The 24889-nt window shown below is 42.7% G+C and overlaps 1 protein-coding gene across 2 annotated transcripts in view; it reads left to right on the top strand.

Annotated features, from left to right (window-relative positions):
* The window catches only part of ITFG1 (integrin alpha FG-GAP repeat containing 1), a 304607-nt gene that overhangs the window by 101854 nt on the left and 177864 nt on the right, over positions 1-24889 (top strand). For both annotated transcript variants that reach the window (XM_033940818.1, XM_033940817.1), the window contains exon 8: positions 3948-4032. In XM_033940818.1, the coding sequence (XP_033796709.1) occupies positions 3948-4032 (85 nt within the window). The remainder of the gene's footprint in view (positions 1-3947; positions 4033-24889) is intronic.

The raw sequence follows: 24889 nt of genomic DNA, 5'->3' as shown, positions 1-24889 counted from the left end.
TTTATAGAATATACCTGGTTTTAGTTTGCATAAATGGTTGCACCTAAATTTTAGTCATGAGGCCAGTCACTATGTGTATTCTATAAACTGCACTATTAAATGCATTTTTTAATCTGTATTGAATTTTTCAGTGCCATATAGAGAATTTACCCCTAAATGATGACTGCACATTGATTGGAAACAAAAACAATCTGATTATACTATCTAACTATTGCAGTTGGATACCTAAGAAAATAAATTCAGTAAGCACTAGATGGAATTGTGATTCTACAACAATGCTCACCATTTTGCCTTTTAGTGATATATTGAGAGTTTATAGAAATAGATATAGATATGCTCTACTTAAGATGTTTTTGATATGTTATTGGATTTTTCACATGTTGTTTTATTAATTGTTAAAGTGGCCCATTTCTTCAAGTTTAATTCATTTGAAATTGTTTAATGATATCCTTACTTAATTCAACCAGTAATTTTCTTGTGCATTAAAAAAAGGGTAGAAATTAGTGTTTCATGTCTGCTAAGACACAGTAATGTACGAAGTAGAAAGATTCTGACTACTTCAGAATGTGTGTGTGATATAGTAAACATACCCCTAATTTACTAGCACAATTGGCTAATTAGAATAACTGAAGAGCTAAGAAACACCTTGCAGAGTAGATCTGCACAACTGAGTTTGTGTATCATATCCTGCATAAAGATCCAAAATATTTTGATCTTAGTCTTTACCATAAATTTTGTTGGGAAATCATCATACCATAATCAAAACAAATTTTAGAAGACCTGCAAAAAAGTAATGGCTGAACAAAACCATTTCTAAACTGCAGGGCTATATTCATCCACTATCGCAATATACAAATAGAAAAAATTGATATCCATGGTAACCATACCCAGGAAAGTTCATCTGATAAAATCATTCCAGGAGCAAACAAGAAATCAGTGAAGAAAAGTAGGACAGGACAAGGGACTTCCAACAAGCCAGGAGAATGCACAGGGTGAAAATATAGTTTATTGTATAAATCTTGAGAAAAAAGTACAGGGGATCCGACATGGCACTGTGTTTCGATACAGATGCATCTGCCTCAGAGGTCAAACCATTCTGTATCAGGATTCATTCAGAACAAAGAAAGCAACGTTTGTGTAAGTAATGTGCATCATTTGAGCAAAAATCTCTAAAGAAGAATCTAGGTGCAGGTTTTCCCAACAGCCAAATTGCAGCCCTTAAACCAAAGAGTGTGTAAGTTCTCCAAGCAAAGCAACAGCCCTTCTCACAGTTAGCAATTCAACAAACAAGAAGTCTGTCATGAAGTTACAAAGAACTCCATACCAACATTTAGACCTTTTCTTGCATCAGCCATCAGGAAAAAAACTGAATGAGAATGGTATTCATCGGGGAATAGCTAGAGAGAGATTAATGCCGCATATTTATCAGAGAGCATCTTGATGACCTGCAAGACTTCTGGAATACTTGTCTATGACAGATGAATCAAAGATTTAATTTTTTGCTCATAATAACATTTTCTTTTGCAAAAACTCTCCGGTAGGGTTAGAACTGTTGAAGAATGTAAAGCACTACAAGAGACCTGAACAAACTGAGTGAGTGGGCAAAAAAATGGCAGATGAGCTTCAATGTAGAGAAATGTAAAGTCTTGCACATAGGGAAAGGGAACCTGATGTATAGCTATATGATGGGAGGGATGGTACTGGGGGAAGGCAACCTAGAAAAGGACTTAGGGGTATTGGTGGATATAACAATGAAGCTGGCGGCACAATGCGCAGCAGCCTCAAAGAAGGTGAACAGAATGTTGGGCATTATCAAAAAAGGTATCACAACTAGAACAAAGGAAGTTATCCTGCCATTGTATCGGGCGATGGTGCGCCTGCATCTGGAGTACTACATCCAGTACCGGTCACCGTACCTTAAGAAGGATATGGCGATACTCAAGAGGGTCCAGAGAAGAGCAACAAGGATGATAAAAGGCATGGAAAACCTTTCATATGCTGAAAGGCTAGAGAAACTGGGGCTCTTTTCCATGGAAAAGTGGAGACTTAGAGGGGATATGATAGAGACTTATAAGATCATGAAAGGCATAGAGAAGGTGGAGAGGAACAGATTCTTTAGACTAGCGGGGACAACAAGAACAAGAGGGCATTCAGAAAAATTTAAAGAAAGCAGATTCAGAACAAATGCTAGGAAGTTCTTCTTTACTCAGAGGGTGGTAGACACCTGGAATGCGCTTCCAGAAGAGGTGATAGGACAGAGTACGATATTGGGTTTCAAAAAGGGTTTGGATGATTTCCTGAAGGAGAAGGAGAAGGGGATTGAAGGGTATAGATAGAGGGTTACTAAACAGGATATTAAATGATTAGGGAATAAAAGGTTTAGGTAAAGGATCACTTACAGGTCATAGACCTTGGGGGCCACCGCAGGAGCGGACTGCTGGGCACGATGGACCCCTGGTTTGACCCGGCAGAGGCAATGCTTATGTTCTTAAAAAACCAAACACGACCTTCTGTTACAAGATGCTAAAGAAAAGATTTCTTTTCTGTGACTAAATCAATCTTATTGAAATGGTATAAGGTCTGAAGTGAAGTGTTGTGAGTTATGAAGGTTTCCTTATATAAGGTCTCTTTGGAAGAATGGGTTAAAATCTTTCAAGGGTGATGTGAGAGATGATGTACAGTTACAGGAAATGTTTAGTTTTATTGCTACTCAAGGAGGGGTCACTGATTAATGGTGTACAATGGGTACAAGTAGATCAATTTTTTACCCCATCAGAAATTACAAAGACTAGGGGTCACTCAATGACATTGCAGGGTGATGCTTTTTAAACAAATAGGAGAAAATATTTTTTCACTCAGATAATAGATAAGCTCTGGATCGTATTGCCAAAAGGTGTGGTTAGAGCAGTTAGCGTATCTGGTTTTAAAAAGAGGTTTGGGCAAGTTCCTGAAAAGGTCCACATTCTGCTGTTGAGACAGATATATGGGAAGCCACTGCTTGCCTTGGATTGATAACATGAAATGTTTCTACAACTTGGGTTTTTGCTAGATACTTGTGACCTAGATTGTCTACCGCAGTGGTTCTCAACCCTGTCCTAGGGGACCCCTAGCCAGTCGGGTTTTTAAGATATCCCTAATGAATATGCATGAGAAAGATTTGCATATAATGAAAAATCTCTCATATATATTCATTAGGGATATCTTGAAAACCCGACTGGCTGGGGGGTCCCCCAGGACAGGGTTGAGAACCATTGGTCTACCGTGAAGATGGGATACTGGCCTTGATGGACCATTAGTTTAACCAAGTAAGGCTAATCCTATGTTCTTATATTCTTACTTGAAATTTGAATGGCAGTATTCTGTAATTCCACGCACAAATTTTTAGAACACTCCTACCACACCCCTTTTGAGTTGCGAGCTAAGGGATTTAGATCTGCGGAGTTATAGAATAGTGTGCAAGAAGATTCACGCACACTATCTGTTTAGTCAATTAAATGAAATAACTGATTATTTGACATCAACTTATTGCTAGTTATTAACTAGTGAATTTGCACAGATCATCTTGAAGTCCCAGTACTTAGAGCCAAGCCTTTCTGTGGGCAGCAACTGACTGTTCCCTTATTTTGTTATTTAAAGAGAGACAACTAATGAGTGATTCTCAAGACAGCCACAATAGAAAAACCAAGAATAATCTAACTCCCCCTTTTACTAAGCCGCAGTAGATGCTTCTACTGTAGCCCAGAGCTCTAAATGCGCTGACTCTCATAGGAATTCTATGAATGTTGGAGCAGCGCTCCAAGCCACAATAGAAACCTCTACCGTGGCACAAATCATTAAAGTTTTGAACATTTTTGTTGACATTTAAAATGTTTAGACACAGCCATGTTTTACTGCCTACTTAATCTAATCTTAATCTATCTATAAAATATTAACATTTTATTCTGCAGGATGGGAATTTTACCAAACCCTTAACCAAAAATCTGAAACCTGACAAAGTAGTTGTGACTGGTCAAACAGTATTTGCTGATTTTGGTAAGCATTTAATTGAACTTCTTAAATTAAAATTATTTTTGCTTTTTTTTTAAAATGAAGAATTATATGATTTCATAGTCATACTGACTTGAATTGTTTGACTCTTGCCAAATTGCAAACCATATTGACCCGTAGAAAGAGTAGTGAGCACTTTATACTGCTGCAGTTAATCTCTTCAGACTCTCTTATTCAAAGACACTGTTGGATAGTAAATATAAGGGCCTTTATACTCAGCTGCATTAAACAACTAACACAGGTTTTCTTGTACAATCCCTGTGGAGGCTGAACACGTGTACAAACATACACGAGTTCAGCCTCCAGTGGAGATTTACAAGAAGGAAGATTAGCAGAGGTAAGAAACCTAATCTTTCATTACTGAGCAGTAACATTAGTGCAGGCTAAAGCTAATCTCTCCTGCATTAAAAAGTATAATAGTAAAAATAAAGCATAGCATAAAGTAAAGCATAATAGTAAAAATCCTGCATTAGCTGCCTAATGCAGAGAGTCATGATCTGGATGGGTGGAGGAGTGGCCAACTGTGACAGCTAGTTTACAGTTTAATACCACATGCTAGTTGTCATAATTGCAGGTAACATGGCTAAATTTATTCTCACCTCAAGAGGTGACAGTAAATATAAATGTGCTACCAGCAGTCGGTAGCACAGTCATGGCCTTAATGCAGATCACATCTGGATACTACTAGTGCCATGACTGATCCTAGACACACACCCCAATGCCATATCAGACCAGCCCCACACAAACCAATGCCAAGTCCAAACCTCACCAAACCTCTTCCAACTGTCCCCAACTCAGCCCTCCTCCCATTCCCCCAGCCCACCTCCAGGATTTACCAGAGGCAAGGTCTGGTGGTCCAGTGCCAAATTCAAAATATCATCACTGCCCCCGGGGGTGTTCTTGCAGTACATGGCATTGGGGAATGTGAGAGTCGGACATGGCATCTGGTTGCAAGGGGGGGGGCAGTCAGACATGTCATCAAGTAGTGATTGAAGGGGACAGAAATGAGTGACACCACTGTGGGCATCTATGCTGCTGAAAGTTAATGTAAGGTCACCTCCTTGCTTGCCCAGGCCAATTGTGTGGAGGACAATGATATCATCCCAGGCATATAATAATGGTGAGAATAACTTAGCTGTCTTCCCTGTACAGGAAGTGCAGAGCAGATGCTGGGTGCACTTCCATGCAGGGCCGGATTTAGATGAAAAAAGGCCCTAGGCTATTCCACTTATGAGGCCCTTTCACCTCCCATTTTTAAGTTTGTAAATTACATGAGAGATAATAAAATACATCATTACTCTGATATATATCAATATGTTAAATGAAACATGTTATTGGTACTAACCTTTATAAAAAATGCCCCTTCCTATGTCCATAGTGCCCCCAGTGCATCCTTCCTCACCTCACCCCCCCTCCGATGCCTGCCTGCCTCCCATCTCCCTTCCATTGAACACCCCCCATGCCATCCTGCCTGCCTTCCGTTAAACCCCCCACCCCCCCTCCGATGCCAGCCGGTCTGCCTCCCATCCCCCTTCCACTGAAACCCCTCCACTCCACCCCACCCCCGATGCCATCCTGCCTGCCTGCCTTCCATTGAACCCCCCCACCCCCCTCCAATGCCAGCCTGCCTGCCTTCCATCCCCCTTACACTGAAACCCCCCACCCCACCCCCACCCCCAATGCCAGTCTGGGCCGCCCTGTCCTGACAGATCCATGTTTTGCCTCTCTCCTCACGGGGCTGGGCTTTGCCCAGCTGTTTCCGGACTGACGTCTTTCCCTCCCCGATCCTCCTCCCAGGGCGAGAAAAAGAAAGGGAGAAGCAGAGTCGGCGCCCTGTTGCGGCCGGAGCCGGTTCCGATCCCGAAGCAGAACCGAAGTAACTGGGGAGCGGCTAAAACCTGAACCGGAGGCAGGATCGGACCGGGGACCGGCATGTGTCCCCACCCGGGGCTGAGACCGATTCCCCTCCGGAGCCGGGAAAGGGGTGGAGGGGGGGAGAGAGGAGGAGCAGCGGGATCCGAGCTGGAGCATGTGTGCAATTCGGATTTCCCACCCCCGGCTGAATTTTGATGAGTCGCTGGCGCAGGCGCCGTGAGGAGTGACACAGAAGCACACCTCAAGCCACCAGGACTCACGATATTTCAACAGCGCATGTGTGCTCTAGGATTTTATTATTTATGATATAATCATGAAAATATAAAATAAAGCACGTAATATACATTTTAAAATATGCAAATTAAAACATATGTTAAGAACTTACTTAGAATTCCGCGAAATGAAGATATTGTCACAAAAAAATTTTTCAATAGTCTATAAACAACTTCACTAAAGTATTGAACCTACTGAACTCAAAAGGCGAGAATCAAATGATCGTGTACGCAATCCTAAAATAAGAATCTTTTCTAATAACATTAACACGTGTTTCATATTATCGAAGTAACACGAATATAACCGAATGTCGGGATATCAATGGGTCTGTTCGTTTGTCTGTTCCAATCTACACCAATCTGCACTTTATTTATGCAAGAACAAACCAGAGCTTAGTAGCATAAGGCACGTCAATATTTGCCATAGCAATCAGTGAACGTATGAACTATACTTTGGTGCAATCTAGTATATACAAACGAACAGACCCAATGAGCCGAACGCGTTGATCTTAACCAATACATTTTTATGTTTGTTTATTAGTCATATACGTAGAATTTCTCCTTATTTTCAGTTCAGTGTTTTAGTGTTCACTGTTTTTAGAATAGTGTAATTTTAATTTTGCTAACAATTTGAATGTAGGCCCCTCTTGATCTTGAGGCCCTAGGCTGAAGCCTAGTTAGCCTATAGGAAAATCCGGCCCTGCTTCCATGAATTTTATTGTAAAGATTTTGCACTTAGCATACATTAATTTTGCTCTTAATGTGCAAAACCTACTCCAGTTCAGAAAATGGTCAGTTTCTAATTTAAATCTGCATAGAGCAATTCTCAGTATGTAATAAATTCCTGTCCAGTACACAAATATTCAAAACACCGAGCTTCTGCCAGCCACACTTTGTACCACAACAGAAACAGTTGCTTCTATTCACCTCATTTGGCAAAAACTCTAGTGTCTGTAAACTCAGATAAATAACAGTTATTAGGCTCTGTGGCTTAGTGACTGTGGCTTTGAGTATTTCCTCTTCAGCTTCCAGGCTCTAACTGACTCTGTCAGTTTGGTTCTCTGCTCCAAATGTGAATTCATTTGACTAATAGGAAGCCCTCCCTGTTCTGCTATCATTCAATTATCAAGCCAAACCTAAAGTATACTACTGCCTGAATTTATCACAATACTGAAAGTCAGCTAACAGTGAAAAGGCATGTGCTAAAGACAGATAGATATTTATTTATTTAATTTCTTATATACAAGGGCTGTTCAAAAAGTATCAGACCTTAATTTTTCTTGTGTAAACAAATAAAGCTAGGGAGGCATATGAACAGTATGTTCAGTTTATTAAGCCTAAAAGTTATCAAAGTAGTATACAGTACTTTTTTTTGTCCCTGAAGGGTTTGCAACCTGAACTTGTAGTTGAAGCAATGAAGGGTTAAGTGACTGGTTAATATCTCAAGGAGCTGCAGTGAGATTTGAGCCATTTAGCCTAAGATCTAATTTTAACTCAGGAGCCCTTTTACTAAAGTTTAGCACATGTTAGGGTAAAGAGGATGGGATTTAGTATACCACTTTTATTGTGTGGTTTACACATTCAAAGCAGTTTACATATTTTAGACAGGTACTTATTTTGTACCTAGGGCATGAAGTGTTATGTGACTTAACCTGAGTCACAAGGAGCTGCAGAGGGAATCAAACTCACAACCTCAGGGTGCTGAGTTTAAAAGTATTTTTTAAAATGCAATATTTAGCTCCACAAAAGCAGATGTAAGGAGGAAGTTGGGAATTAGTCTTGTTAGTTTGACCTCTGTGGTAAATAAATTAATGGAAAAGTTTCTAAAGCAGAGAATTGTGAGGGTTCTACTGTAGAATCAAAGGAACTACAGGAGTTGAAGCAGCATGGTTTCACTAGAGACAGGTTTTATCAGACAAATCTGATTGATTGCTTTCTTTGACTGGGAAAGTACTAGATGTGGTATGCTTAGATTTTAACAAAGCCTTTGGCATGGTTCCACATAGGCAACTGATAAATAAACTGCATGCCCCGAGTATGGGTCCTAAAATTACTGATTGAATTAGAAACTGATTAAGTGGAAGGAAAAAATGTTTAAAGTTTGTATTTCTTTAGGTTTGGCAAATTAGGCAACTTAATTTCTAGACCACATAACCATGAAGTTCTATACAGTTAACAAAAGATTAAGCAATAAGCTACAACTGTATATAGAAATAGGAGACAACGACTAGTATAAAAAGTTAATTACCCAATTACCTAGAGAACAGACATGTTTTCAGTTGTCTTCTAAAATGTAAGTAAGAAATGAAAGTCAATAAATGCTTAAAATCTTTGTCCCAGATTGCTGCCTGATAGGAAAGTACACATTCATGATACTTTTTGAATTTATAGCCCCTGACGGTCAGAAAGACAAAAAAAGCATGAGATCTCTGAAAATGCTTTTCAGTTGAAACAAGGATCTAGTTGGTTAAGTAAGGTGGTGCTTGACCTGTAGAAATTTTATAATAAACACAACCCAACTCCCTCCCTCGCAAATGCTCAAAGCCTTCTGGTCTCGCTCTCTCCGAGATTCTCAGATTCAGAATCTCGGAGAGAGCGAGACCAGAAGGCTTTGAGCATGCGCAAATGCTCAAAGCCCAGACCAGCCCAGCACAGGGAAGAGGGAGGATCTCCCTCGCCCAGCCCAGCGCAGGCAAGGGAGGATCTTCGGGCACTGGCACTGGCACATCCTGTGCATTGGTGCTGGTGCCGGTGCCCAATCGGGTAAGCGATGTCTTTGTGGTGCTGGGGAGATGTAGGATCGCGGGGGAGGAGGGGTGACGCGAGCGGGGGGAAGGATGCCGGTTCGCAGGCCAGAAGAGGGAGTAAGCGGGGGTGGCGGGAGGAGGTTATAGCAGCATGCGCGGTATACGCGTGTGCGTGCTATATAGATTTTTTTTTTACAGCAATGCTTTGTTCCCGCGTGCTATACGCGTATGCGTATTATACACGTATGCGCGTTATATGCGTGAAAATACGGTAAATATCTTGGAGTAAAATATTTTTTTTTTTGTCCAGAACAATTAAGAACTTTTCTGGATTTGAAGAAAGTGGTTTCTGGAACTGTTTAACTTTTTGAATGGCAGTTTAATGAATGATTTGGGACTTTGGTTGTTAGGTATTTCTTATTTAATTATTTTATATTGATTGTAGGTTCTCTTCGCCTTTTCCAGTCTTCTCCCCTCTATTATTGTGGTCTAAGGAAGATTGATAAGATTGATTCTTTTTTAAGATTATTTGATTGATATTAAGTTTCTTTCTGTATTTCCTGAGCATGAAGACTCTTGTGAAAACATATTTGAAATTTATAAATGAATTAATTAATTAATTAATTTTAAAAAAGGAATTGAATGGACTTTGGTGCATTTGGTGCACAGGAGAATCACTACCATGGCTTTGTAAAAGAAGCCCAAAATTACTTAGATTGGAAATGGAAATATCTTGGCCAGATTTTGGATTTCTGTCATCCTTGCATAAATCTTAATCCAGCAAGATACATTGTGTTGATAGTCATTTTTGCTTTCTAGCTATTGTGAAATAATTTATCAGAAAATTACTAATACATGATAACTTGGCTATTTGCACAAGTTTTGACTTTTTATAATTTGTTATAACTTTAGTTGTGTTTGTCTTATTGTTAGGTATAGAATAAATAATATGGAAAATATTAGAGGTAAATATTCTGCTAACCAGACGCAGAGACTAGACTTTGATGTCGGATAACTTTGCATTTCTAGGACATGGCATTAAAAGTAAATGATGTAAGTGTTTTCTAAATGTTTATTGTTTTTAATTTGATGGTTATTGGTGTCTGTGTTTCATTTCTTTATATTTAGGAAGTTTATGTTTTTTAAAGAGACCTTTTACTAAGCTGCTTTAGAGGTACTAATGTATACTTAACACAAAAAAATGGCCTAATGCAGTTTTGCCATCTGAAGGGAGGTATGGCAGGGACAGAGAATAGGTGTAGATCTGCTAATTAGCTAACATGCCCACATTTCCGTCATGGTAACTGTTAGCGCATCCATTACATGAGAACCTTAGCGCCTACTAAATGTCTACATGGGCCGACTAGATGGGCCATTTGGCCTTTATCTGCCATCATGTTTCTATGCCAGGCAGAAATGACACAAATAGAAAAAAAAAAAAAAAGACTTTTTTATAGCCACTCTAGAAACAGGCTTAGCACATGGGAAAGACTTATTTAAAGGCACACTAAACCCATTTACTAGTGCAGCTTAGTAAAAAGACCCCAAAATTATTTGATCTGTTTTATTATTGTAAATTACTCTGAGTACTGATTGCATAGCTCCCTGTAAGGACTGGGCTGACATGTGCAAAACCTTTTCTTTCTATGCAACATTTTCAGTTGTTAAGCCTACTTATTATTATACAATAAGGTAATTTATTAAGATTTAATGTGTTGAAATTTTTTGCACTATTTTCCTGAGTGTAGGTATATTTTAATCCTCATTAAGTTGTCAAGATGTTAAACTTCAAGTCAGCATATCATCTAAGTTCTAATTGCATTCATCAAGCTCAATCCCATTTCGCAATCAGCACTGAGAAAATTTAAAAGTCCCAGCAATCACAACTTGCATATCGATGGCCTGCTCAATTATGACACTCATTTCCCAGGGAGTCAAATTTGCAGCCTCTTTACAAGTGCACTGTTTTTTTTTAGGTGTCATCCCTAATAAAGTAAAAGTAACCGTACTTATCAGGTCCACAGCAACGGAACCTTCTCCCATCAATGGCGTAATTCCTGTGGTGTCCCACAAGGCTCCCCACTATCCCCCTCCCTTTTCAACATTTACTTGGCCCCTCTGGCTCGGACACTAGCTGATTTAAACCTTAAATCATTTATATATGCTGATGACATCACCATTATCATCCCACTAACTTCATTCACTCAACACACGGAACAACTCACCTCTTCTATCCTCACCAAGTTAGAACTATGGACCTCACAATTTAAACTAAAATTGAACACTGAAACAACTAAAATCTTCCTGGCAAGCCCTACCCATAAAATAACAAACACTTACCTGAAACTGAACGGCCTAGATTATCCTATCAACCCCACCATAAAAATACTTGGAGTCATCCTAGATAGATGCTTGACCTTCGAAGATCATACCAGTGCCCAGGTCAAAAAATGCTTCTGCTCCCTCTGGAAACTTCGCACCATCAAACACCACTTCGACCACCTCTCCTTTCGTCTACTGGTCCAATCATTAATCTTAAGCATACTGGACTACTGTAATATCATATACCTGGGAGCCTATAAAAACACTATCAAACATTTAAGAATAGTACAAAATGCTGCTGTCCGCCTCATTTTCAGCCTCAAAAAATATGACCACATTAGCCCCTATTACACTAAACTCCACTGGCTACCGGTGGAGGCAAGAATCATCTTTAAATTCGCTTGCCTCTGCTTCAAAACCTTAGCAGGCTCTTCACCTATTTACCTATCTGAGCACCTCGAAATTGCAGGCCCTTCTCATACTCGAAATACCTACCTGTTTTCCTTTCCCTCTTTGAAGGGCTGCCTCTACAAAAAATTCTTCGACCGATCCCTAGCATTTCAAGCGGGCAAATGGAACAAATGCCTCTCTACTCTCATCTCCAATTCCCCCCCCCCTATCAAACATTCAGGAAGTTAATTAAAACCTACCTTTTTGACAAATTCCTCTGATTTATCCTCCCCCCTCCTTCCTCCTCCTCTGACCTCAACTCTCCCCCAGACTCGATCGCCAAATGTAACACTGCCATTTGTAACACCGCTGTATGTAACTTCCAGCAAATGTAACTACTCCGAATATATAACCTAGCTGCAAAAAAAAAAAAATTACTTCACCGTAAATTTATCGTCTATAATGTAAATGTAACATGACTGAAAATGTCTCGTCTAATATGTAAATGTAACTTTAATGAATTTGTAACTTCACTGTAAATGTACAGTCTCTTCATTTGTTAACCGCATAGAACTTCCATGGTAATGCGGTATACAAGAATAAAGTTATTATTATTATTCCAAATCTCCTAAACATAAAAATAAACCCCTTGAAAACTCTGAGATCTCCCCTCTCCCATTATAAAATATTTGCCACCTTAAATTACTCTGCCCCACACAGACAATCCCTTCTCCAAATACTCAAAATAAACAACACTTGACTTCAGCAAAGAGCTCCACAACTGGCATGAACTCAACCACTACTGCACCAGCACAGGATTGCACTGAGACCCCCAGCACTGCTGCTTTCCTGAATTGGCAAGCATACAGCAAAGCCGGAAATCCCATTCCCTGCTTTTCAGCTCTCTGTGCTGCTGCAGAATGGCAGGTGCTGTGACATGTGATGGCATGTGTGTATCTTAAAAGGCTCTGTGACTAATAGTAGAACAGTATAAAGTTTATACTATAAACTATAATTAAGTAAATGAGACTTGGTGCTATCATTTGATGGGTAGTTAATAGTTTATGTAGCCATATGTTGACTATATAATGCATTGTTGTTGTTAGATTTTTGTGTTATATTTTTATGGTATGACCACAACAGTTTACATATTGAATAAAATTACTGTTTCTGTTTTAGTGGGCTCACAGTCTAAATTTTTGTACCTGAGGCAATGGAGGCTTAAGTGACTGTTCCAAGGTCACAATAGGAATCAAAACCTGTTCCCTCAGTTCTCAGCCCACTGCACTAACTATTAGGGTAATACTTTACCAACCTGAATCCCTGACACCAAGGTATAGTATAGCCTAGCAGAAGAGAATGGAGGACAAGGTCAAAATCAAATGCATAGCCAGCCATGCTTCCTAAAGGAGCCCCATACCAGGGCAAACCTCCTGGTGGTTTTCTACCATCAACTATCTTCCATAACAGTTACACTACCTGCAAAGCCATCTACGAGTCCTGAAGCCCCCATAGAAGGGAAAACTAGATCACACTCTGGCAGACCATCCAAGCTTCTGGGTATACTGACCTCTGGAAATTGGATACCATGTCAGTCGACCACCAGCTGCTTGGAAAGGAGGTACTGTAGCAAATATGAGAATAAAGCCCATTCTGTTACAGCCCTTTCGGATTTCATACGCTAGGTGTTCAATCCCAACCCACAATCCAGGAGTTGCAGAAATCCACAAATGTTTCTGAGCACATACTCCACCCCATTAGCCTGAGAGCTAGCAAACATATCCAGTTATAATTTCTGCAAGCAATCCATGCAGAAATCTTTGCAATTGCTCTACTTCTTTTTCTTATTTTTTTCACTTAAAGTTCATTTTCTTGGTAGCTTCAGTGCCTTGTGACCCCTTCCCAATGGTCCCCTTTCTGAGGAAAGGATGCAGTCCCGCAGTGCCAGACTGCTGCATCACAGAGGAACTCTGGTGTATCTGTGGAGCCAGCCTGCTGTGTGCCACCTTTTCTAGACTCAGAGTCCCTTCCCCTGGGAGTCTACTTGCTGATGACCTTGTCACGGATTTGAAGTGCAGGATGTATGTGTCTGGAGTGAAACCCACTTGAGTTTCAAGGCTCAGGCTGGCTTTCCCACCCCCGAACACATGGACGAGAATCCGTGGGGGCAGAGGTCATAGTCTGTGTCTGGTCGGCTGGCAGTCTGAAGATTTCAAGTCTGGTGCATTTGGAGCTGTTTCTGAGGCAGAAAATCCTTTTTCTCCATTCTGATGCTGTTTAAAGCTGCTGACAGTCTGGTACTGCATAACTGTGAGTAAACCTCCATTATTTCCTATGGGAACTTCGTGCGTAGCTTGTAAAATGATTTTAGTCGTTTTTCACAATTTCTGAGAGTAGGATTCAGGTTCCCCCCCAAATCACAATTTTTTATTTTCAATTTATTTTTGCCATTTTTGGTGCGAATTCATGACAGCAGCCATCTTAGATTTTAAAAACAATCTTTTTTTCTAACTTTTATTTCTGCCTCAAACCCCTCGATTTGATACAAAATATTTTGGGATGGACTCCCCAGCACCTAATCGGTCGAATTTGTACATTGTTTGCACTGGATCAGCAACCGTGTACCGCGTGCCAAAGCAGGCTCAGGGTGGGGTGTGAGCTTCGGATTTTGCTTCCTCCAAGTAATCTTGGGCTGGGGAGACAGCCTGAGTCCATACCTTCAAAGAAAATCTTGCCCAGAATCCATTCTGAAGTCTGATGCAAAACACCTGCGATCCGAGTCTGAGGACTCTTTGGCATGGCGTCTCTCAACAGAGCCCTGCCATGGTTGTGGGGTGGACTTTTTCACCAGATTTTATTCAGCTCCTCTGAGAGGTGTATTCTTCATACCCCGCTCATTTGATACAGCTGGAGGGCACATTGGGTCTTTTTCAGTTGCAGACCTTTCATGTTTTAGAGAGCACAGAGGCATTAGTTCACTTTCTGATCATCATAACTATGTCCAGGTTTCTGAGAGGGGTACTTCATTTGCAACCTCCCTTGCATTTTCCTTTCCCTTTGTGGATTCTTAACATCGTTCTGCTTCTCTTCTGGATCTGACAGTCCTGACTATTTTTCTGGTCACCATTGTCTCAGCACTGGGTTTTTCGGTGCTTTAGGCTGTTTATTGCAGGGAGTTTTCTCCATTCTATGCCTTCTGTTCTTTCTGCCGAAGATAGTTTTTGCTGTCCATGTCAATCAAGAAGTTTGTTTGTCTGCATTTCTTTCTGCAGGCTCGGAGCAAAAAGATCGGGTTTTGCTCCACTGTTTGGATGGGACTAATGATTCCCGGCTGTCTGATTGCCTATTTGTCTTGACTGCTGCACCTCGCTGTGGTCGGCCAACGTCCAAGACTTCGATCGCTCGATGGAGCACAAATCAACAGGTAGACCAATTGAGGACGAATAAGTTTATTGAAAATGCTCCCAGGAGCAGCGCCCAATACATTTCGACTGTGTTGTTCTTCAGGGACATTTAACTAACTGAAGTTATAAACTGCTTTTGCCATCAAAAGTAAGTAAAGCTGGTGTCCAGTGTATGCTTTTCAAATAAGAAGATGTTGAGCTATAAGCCTCTTGCTGCTCCTTCTGCTTCTGTCACCTCTGCATTGTTCCTTTCCTCCCTCTCCACATCTTTAATACTTTATCTTTTTCTCTTCCCTGTTCTTGATACTTCTTCTTCTTCTCCCCCACACTTCTACCTGTAATTCCCCAATTGAATATCATCCAAAAGAGCAAAATTAATTATACAGAGAGAGTGCAAGGTTGGAAAACTTCTTTAAATGTACTTTGCAAAATATAGTGCTATTTAATATGCATGACTGTTATACTTTTGCATAAATTTGAATAGAATTTTTAAGCTCTCGCTGCAAAATCTACCCCTGGCTGTCATAAGAAACCACTGTAGAGGCTGTAGTCAGCCCTGTTAATCATAACTTACATTTCTAAATTAACAATATTAATAGAAAAAAAATCTATTGAGTTCAGATTATTTTACTGCCCCAGTCAGAGATTTCAGTACATATCTATGTGGCAAAACAATATTAAAAACAAATACGAGAATGAAGTTCACATAGGTTTTTATTTTAGAAAAATATTCAGATCTACATCCACATGCTACTTACCAACAATCAACAAAATGTTTTGTTTTTGTTCCTTCATATTTATTTTTAGCCCAGGACAAGCAGGCAGCATATTCTCACATGTGGGTGACGTCATCCACAGAGCCCCGAAGCGGACAGCTGCAAAAGCGCTGTTGCATCTTAAGAACTTTAGAAAGTTCGCAACTGACCAAGTGCGCGAGTGCCTTCCTGCCCGACATAGATGCGCGTCTCCTTAGTTCTCAGTTTTCCACGGAGTTATGAAGTTGTGTGCTAAAGGTTCTGCATTTGATTTTTGCCTTCCCGCTCACAAAATTACTATTCCTTCTTTTTCCCTTTCTTAATAAATAGCGTAAAAAAAAACAAAAAAACTTTACATTCCTTTTATTTTTCTGTTTAGCCGTTTTTGACTGCAGGGCCTTTGACTCTGCCTCAGCCCTCTGGGTTTGATTTGGCAGAGAGGGTTTTCCCTCCCATGTCCCACCCATTAACCAGCTTTAAAAAGTGTGGCAGGTGCCAGCGCACTATTTCTCTAACTGATCCCTACAAGTGGTGTAGCCAGTGCCTGGGCCCAGACCACCGCATTGCATCTTGCTCGTGCCGCTTTACACTCCAGAAGCGTTCCATTAAAAATCGTCATCTTCAGCAGAAACAACTTTTTGGTACCATGGATGCATCACAGGTACTTTCAACATTGTCAAAACCCTTGACGTCAAAGGCATCACCATTCTTCTATGTCGGTGTTATAAACTGTCAGGTAAGCCAGTTAACAAGTCACCAGCTTCCCAGACGGTGACTCAGGCCATTAAAGTACAGAGTCAAGTCGTACCAGCCAAACAGAGACCTTTGATGCAACTCGCTTTAACCTCGATGGGTACATCTTCATCTATATCATCCTCTCCAGAGCGAGCCTTGGCACCATTGATACCGGCGTCTAAGCCACATGTATTGGTGCAGGCCTTCAAAGAGAAGCTCAATGCTCTCTTTAAGCTGGAGTTTGGGGACATGTTCCAGATGGTCACTCCCATGTCTACCCCTGCTGTACCGGCCCAGCCTGAGCATCGCTCCATGTGAGATTCAGGTACCATCACAGCCTCATCGGTATCGCCTCTGCGGCACCATTCACCTTCATCGAGCCATGCTTTTCGGCACCGCTCTTCAAAATGCCGATCTCCTCCACTGAATCATCACTCCTCCAGGCACCGGAAACCTTCACTGAAGCGTCGCTCCTCGAAGCATCAGACACCTTCACCGAAGTGTCACTCTTCAAAGCATCACACACCTTCACCCAAGCATCGTGCCTCAAATTACTGATTAAGTTCTTTGGAGTGTATACATAAGAAGCATCATTTTTTGGGGGCATAGATCCAGTCGCTCCAGACATTTGTCTTCACACAAGCATTCTTCCAAGTCCAAGGATATTTCTCCTACACACTCGAACAAGCTTTATCGGGTTGGTACCGAGAAAAACGAAGGTATTGTTAACCTTCCATTCCTGTGGATTCAGATCTACATCTCCACTCTGTTCATGAGGTGTCAACCTCTTCTACAGAAGGCAGATGAGTAAAGACATAAGAACATAAGAAACGCCTTCACCGGATCAGACCTAGGTCCATCTAGTCCGGCGATCCGCACACGCGGAGGCCCAGTTAGGTGCTCCCTGTTGGAGACCTGGATTTCCCGTATCCCCCGATATGATTTGCAAGAAGGTGTGAATCCAACTTGCGCTTGAAACCCTGAGCACTAGTCTCTGCCACAAGCTCCTCTGGGAGAGCATTCCAAGCGCTCACCACTTGCTGTGTGAAACAGAACTTCCTGACATTTGTCCTGAACCTGCTGCCACACAGTTTCAGGATATGACCTCTTGTCCGTGTCACATCTGAAAATGTCAGTAATGCTTCTTCCTGGTCTATTATGTCAAATCCTTTTAATATTTTAAAAGTCTCTATCAAATCCCCTCTCAATCTTCTCTTTTCGAGGGTGAACAGTCCCAGTTTTCTGAGGTGTTCTTTGTAAAATTGGAGGCAGATTCTAAATATTCAGAAGAGTACATGGAGACCATGGATATCAAACATCCTCCTAAGAAACTATTCAAGCTTCCTTTACATGGTATCCTAAATGAAACTCTTCATAAGAATTGGGACTCCCCTTATTCTGTACTAGCTGCTCCCAGAAAGCTTGATTCTCAATATAGGATTATCCCTATTCCTGGTTTCGATAAGCCTCAATTCTCTCACCAGTCTCTCGTAGTGGAGTCCACTCTTAAGAAATCTGCTCCGTCAAAAATCTACGCTTCTGTCCCTCCAGGTCATGAAGGTCGATCAATAGACAGGTTTGGTAGATGTCTCTACCAGAATTCCATGCTTGCTAATAGTCATAAATTACAACTTTTATTTCATTTGCTATTTGAAGTACTAGGTCAAAACTATTCCAACTTCCTTAAAATATCTGCCATCACATCAGAAATCAGAGTTTCAGCACATGTTCCATACTCTTAAGCAGATCAGGCAACACATGGTACAATCCTCTTATGATGCCTTCGAGCTCTCTTCTAGAGTAACTGCAATCTCAGTAGCCATGAGGAGGCTTGCATGGTTGAGAGAAGCAGATATGGATCCTAACCTTCAAGACCGGTTAGTTAATATTCCATGCAACTAAAAAGCTTTCAGAGCATGAAAAATCTTTTAATTCGCTGCTGAGACCTAAGGCTAAGTCATCTGCCTCTAAACCTTACAAGCCCGCCTCCTCATACCAGAGGCGTTATACTCCAAAGTCTGCTCCTCTTTACATACCACAACAGAAAAAAAGAGTGTCAGTACCGTCCCCAAAAATCCCAAACCTCGGCTACTCCAAAGTCAAATCAGCCTTTTTGACTGACTACTCGAGAGCATAATCTCAGTCAAGCTGTCTCTGTCTCTCCCTCTTCCCATTGGAGGTTGCCTACTTCATTACCATCCTCGTTGGCAACTCATCACCTTCGATCTATGGGTTTTCAGTATCATTTGAGAAGGTTATTCTCTTCATTTCCTCAGTATTCCTCCAGATCATCCTCCAAGGGAGCTTCCTTCCAACCTTCTTCGGTCCTCTCTTCTTCTCCAGAAGTCGATTCTCTGTTCATTCTCAATGCCATCAAGAAGGTTTCTTTGGACCAGCAGAACACGGGGTTTTATTCCCGCTATTTCCTCATCCCGAAGAAGACGAGAGGTCTTCAACCAATATTGGACCTCAGAGCTCTCAACAAATTTCTTGTCAAAGAAAAGTTTTGGATGGTGTCTCTGGCGTCCCTATATCCCCTTCTGGATCAAAACGATTGGTTATGCTCTTTGGATCTCAAGAAGGCTTATACTCACATTCCCATTCACCCAGCCTCTCGCAAGTTTCTCAGATTTTAGGTGGGAAATCAGCATTACCAGTACAAGGTTCTACCTTTTGGCCTTGCATCATCTCCCAGAGTTTTCACCAAGTGCCTGGTGGTAGTGACAGCAGCAGCCTTGAGAAATCACAGTTTCCAAGTTTTTCCATATCTAGACGATTGGCTCATCAAAGACCCCTCACCTCGGGGGTTACTGTAGCGACACAACAGACTATACTATTCCTACAAAGTTTGCCATTTGAAATTAACTTCCCCAAATCTCAACTGCAGCCTTCTCAGACTCTTCAATTTATTGGAGCTCTTCTAGATACTGTGCAGTTCCAGAGCATTCCTTCCCCTGCAGTGTCAGTATGCTCTCATACTCCTTTACCATCAAGTGTCCCTCCTTCCTTCACACTTAGCGAGGCACATGATGGTTCTTCTAGGTCACATGGCCTCTGTAGTTCATGTGACTCCTTCACCAGACTTCACCTAAGAATTCCTCAGTGGACGCTGGCTTCTCATTAGTTGCAGGCTCTCGATCCACTTTCCCAGCACATCACATTAACATCTTCTCTTAAGCAATCTTTTCAATGGTGGATGTTCTCTTCTAATCTATCCAGAAGTTTGCTCTTCCAAACACCCCTTCATCAGAAGGTTCTCACGACAGATTTGTCAACCTATGCTTGGGGGGCTCATCTAGATGGTCTCTGTTCTCAAGGGCACTGGTTCACCACAGATCATCGCCATCACATAAATCTGTTGAAATTCAGAGAGATTTTCAATGCTCTCAAGGCTTTTCAGCATCTTCAAGATCAAGTTGTTCTCATTCGTACAGACAATCAAGTAGCAATGTACTACGTGAACAAGCAGGGAAGAACAGGGTCTCTTCTCCTTTGCCAGGAAGCTCAGAAGATTTGGGAATGGGCAATCACTCAACGTTTTTCTCAAAGCTGTCTATATTCAAGAAGAGAAAAATTCACTGGCAGACAAATTAAGCCGCATTCTGCAACCTCACGAATGGACGCTCAATTCACCAACTCTTCATCAAATGTTTTCTCAATGGGGAACTCCTCAAATAGACCTTTTACTTCTTCCCACAACAGCAAGCTGCCCCAATTCTGTTCCAGACTCTACTCTCCTCAGCGCCTGGAGGCAGATGCTTTTCTCCTGGACTGGGCAGACAAGTTCCTCTATGCATTCCCTCCATTTCCACTTATTCTCAAGACACTTGTCAAACTCAAGAAGGAATCTGTCATCATGATTCTGATAGCTCTTTGGTGGCCCAGACAACCTTGGTTTTCCCTTTCAAATCAGCGTCAAGGAGCCACTTCTACTACCAATATTTCCATCTCTGCTTACAGAGTCATGGTTCTCTTCTTCATCCTAACCTGACAGCCTGGTATCTCTCGAGATGATTTCACACCTTCAGTTTTCTCAATCTGTCAGAGACATCTTTGATGCTTCCAGAAAACCAGCCACAAGACAGTGTTACAGTCAAAAATGGACTAGGTTTTCTGTTTGGTGCAATCTTGTCTTCAATTCTCGACTATCTGTTTCATTTATCTCAATCTGGCCTCAAATCCACCTCCATTAAAGTCTATCTCGGTGCAATTGCTGCTTTTCATCAACCATTAGATGGTTTCCAGATTTTTGAAAGGACTTTTCAATGTCAAACCACCTCTTCTGGTTTGGGATCTTAATGTTGTACTTGCTAAACTAATGAAGCCTCCATTTGAACCAAAGCCTCAGCTCATCTTAAATATTTCACTTGGAAAGTAGTCTTCCTCATTTCATGTCTGCTCGCAGAGTTAGTGAACTACAAGCTTTGATAGCAGGCCCACCATTTACAGTATTCCATCATGACAAAGTGGTACTCCGCACCCATCCAAAATTCTTACCCAAAGTTGTTGCGGAATTTCATCTCAATCAATCGATTGTTCTACCAGTGTTCTTTCCCAAGCTTCATTCTCATCCTGGGGAAACAGCTCTTCATACTCTGGACTGCAAATGTGAAATGGTGTGGTGGCCCTATTAGTCCACTTTCCAAGGTAGTATAATGAAAAAAAAAACAAACGAAATAAGATGATACCTTTTTTATTGGACTAATCCAATGCATTTTATGATGAGCTATCGAAGGTAACCCTTCTTCTTTAGATCAGAAATAAGCAAATGTTGACAAATATCAATATATATATATATATATATATATATATATATATATATATATATATATATATATATATATCCAATATGATAAAACCCTAAGCGCGCATGCGCACTCTTACCTGCGTGCTTCCGTTTTCTGTGAGCTGTAGGGCCCCGCAGGCAAGAGTGCACATGCGCGCTTCTACTCCCTCCCTTCTTCCCTCAATGTAACTTCACCGCAATCATTCGACGCCTACCCCCCACCCCCCGTGCTCCCTTTCCTGGCGCACACGAAACCCCATTGACCCTCCCACCGCGAGATGCACAAACCTCCGGCTCCAGCAGCGGCCGTATCACACTAAAGACGCTGCTTCGTGGCCTTCCCATGCTCTGATTTCCTCTGCCAGCATGGCAGAAGAATCAGAGCATGGGAAGGCCGCGAAGCAGCATCTTTAATGTGATGCGGCCGCTGCTGGAGCCAGAGGTTTAACGGTTGTCTCGCGGTGGAAGGGGGTGGGCACAACCCAATCAAGGACAGCAGCGGAGCAGCCAGTGAAAAGGACCAAGAACAGATACACCAATGTCCTGCCCTGTGAGTACACACCGCGTCTCTTCCTCCTCTTCACAGCCCCTCCATTTGCACCTTTCTCAATCACCTCTCCCTTCTCCTTTCAAACGATCATTACAGGGTGAGGCTTCAATATATAGGAAGTGACCCCAGCACCGACTATATTAATGCAAATTACGTACTGGTAAGACTGGATCCGTCCCAGCAATAGCCCATCTGGCACTCTGTTTCGCGGTGGGAGGGTCAATGGGGTCGGCTGCACGGCGGAGATAGTGGCGGGGGAGGGAGGAGAGGTTCTACTGCACAGGGGGATGGCTAGCAGGCAGGTTGGCTTCAGAGGGTGCGGGAGGGACAAACTATGGAAGGCAGTGAGGGGCAGCAGGGAAGAGGGACCAGGGGAGTAGGTAAGAAGTGCTTCTGGATAGGGGGAGCAGGGAAGAGGTGCTGGGAGGGGGGCGGAGAGAGAGTTCTACTGCACAGAGGGTTGGCAGGCAGGCAAGCTGGCTTCGGAGGGTGGGGGTGAGACAAATTATGGAAGGCAGTAAGGGGCAGCAGGAAAGAGGTGTTGCTGGACCGGGGGATCAGGGAAGAGGTGCTGCTGGATAGGGGAAGCAGGGAAGAGGTGCTGCTGGCGGGGGGGGGGGGAGAGAGAGTTCTACTGCACAGGGGGATGGCAGGCAGGCAAGCTGGCTTCAGAGGGTGGGGGTGGGACAAACTATGGAAGGGAACATGTGAGGGAAGGAGGCTTTACTAGCACCTGTTAATGTAACGGGCTAAAACACTAGTATATATATATAAGGAAACCATGAAAGCCGGAGCGGGGCCTAGTGCATTTGTGCATGATCAAGACCTGCCAGTTCCCGCCCTCTCTGAGGTTCTGGGAAAGGAAAAGAGCCAGCAGAGGTCTTGAGAATGTGCAAGGCCCCGCTCCAGCCTAATACACTTCATTGGCCTCACCTTCAGACAGGAAAAGAACTGTTCTGGTAAGAACAGTGTCGGTGAGCTTGGTGAAGGGTCAGATGTTCTGGTCATTGGGTAGGGAGGTGGTAGCACTGAACCAGAGGAAATAGAAAATGGAGATCAAGAGAGCAAGCTGGTCCAATTAGAGGTGAGCCAGGAGGATGTCCTCAGGCAGATAGACAAGCTAAAGAGCGACAAGTCGCCAGGTCCAGACGGCATTCACCCAAGGGTGCTCAAGGAATTAAGGAATGAAATAGCAGAGACACTTCAGCAAATATGCAACCTATCCCTAAAAACTGGAGAGATCCCGGAGGACTGGAAAATAGCTAATGTCACGCCCATCTTCAAGAAGGGTTCGAGGGGCGACCCGGGAAACTATAGGCCGGTAAGCCTCACATCGGTCCCGGGAAAGATGATGGAGGCACTGATTAAGGACAGCATCTGTGACCATATCGAAAAAAATGGACAGCTAAGGTCGAGCCAGCATGGGTTCTGCAAGGGTAGGTCGTGCCTCACATACTTGTTGTACTTCTTTGAGGGGGTAAATAACCAGGTGGACAAAGGTGAACCCATAGACATAATTTACCTAGACTTCCAGAAAGCCTTCGATAAGGTACCACATGAGCGGTTGCTCAGGAAGCTATGGAATCATGGGGTGCACGGGGAGGTCCACCGATGGATCAAAAACTGGCTGGCAGACAGGAAGCAGAGGGTTGGTGTAAAGGGCCATTACTCGGACTGGCAAGGGGTCACGAGCGGGGTTCCTCAAGGATCGGTGCTGGGACCGCTCCTGTTTAACATATTCATTGACGACCTGGAGGCGGGAACAAAATGCGAGGTCATCAAATTCGCAGATGACACCAAACTATTCAGCAAGGTTGAAACCACGGTTGACTGCGAGAATCTCCAAAGGGATCTTACGACATTGGAAGAATGGGCGAAAAAGTGGCAAATGAGCTTCAATGTAGGGAAATGCAAGGTCATGCATATAGGGAGAAGGAACCCGATGTTCACTTACAAAATGGGGGGAGCAATGCTAGGGGTCAGTAATCTGGAAAGAGACTTGGGAGTGATGGTAGACACGACATTGAAGGCGTCGGCACAATGCGCCACAGCCTCGAGGAAAGCAAACCAAATGTTAGGTATCATTAAGAAGGGTATCTCGACCAGAACGAAGGAAGTCATCCTGCCACTGTACCGGGCTATGGTGCGCCCGCATCTGGAATACTGTGTACAGTACTGGTCACCGTACCTCAAAAAGGACATGGCAATGCTTGAGGGAGTCCAGAGAAGAGCAACTAAACTGATTAAGGGTATGGAAAACCTTACATACACTGACAGACTGAAGAAGCTGGGGCTGTTCTCCCTGGAAAAGCGGAGACTCAGAGGAGATATGATAGAGACCTTCAAGATCCTGAGGGGCATCGAAAAGGTTGACAAAGACAGATTTTTCAATTTGAAAGAAACCACAAGAACAAGGGGTCACTCGATGAAATTGAAGGGGGACAGGTTTAAAACAAACGCAAGGAAGTTCTTTTTCACACAGAGGGTGGTGGACACATGGAACACCCTTCCGGAGGCCGTGATAAGAAATAGCACAGTACAGGGTTTCAAGGATGACCTGGATAGGTTCCTGGAAGACAAAGGGATTGAGGGGTACAGATAAGAGCAGTGGAAGGTTTAGAGATAAGTGTAGAGGTAGGCATAAAATTAGTCAGGGACCGCTGACCAGGCAATATGCCTGATGGGCCGCCGCGTGAGCGGACCGCTGGGCTGGATGGACCTCTGGTCTGCCCCGGCGGAGGCGTCTACTTATGTACTTACTTATGTACTTAAGTGTCCATCGGGCAGGGGTGAAAACAAGTGCAGATTAGTGGGTAGGGAGGTGGTAGGACTGAAGTGCCAGTCAGGCAGGGTCAGGAACAGAAGTGCTGGTTAGCAGTAAGGAGGTGGTAGCACTGAAGTGCCCGTTGGGCAGGGGTGAAAACAAGTGTTGGTTAGCGGGTAGTGAGGTGCCAGTCGGGAACAAAGTGCTGGTTAGGAGGGGGATGTAATCTTCAAAGAGAGGGT

The sequence above is a fragment of the Geotrypetes seraphini genome, chromosome 4 (genome assembly GCF_902459505.1).
Source record: "Geotrypetes seraphini chromosome 4, aGeoSer1.1, whole genome shotgun sequence".
Taxonomy (NCBI): Eukaryota; Metazoa; Chordata; class Amphibia; order Gymnophiona; family Dermophiidae; genus Geotrypetes; species Geotrypetes seraphini.
The sequence above is the reverse complement of the archived record's forward strand: the minus strand, read 5'-3'. Positions and strand labels throughout refer to the sequence as shown.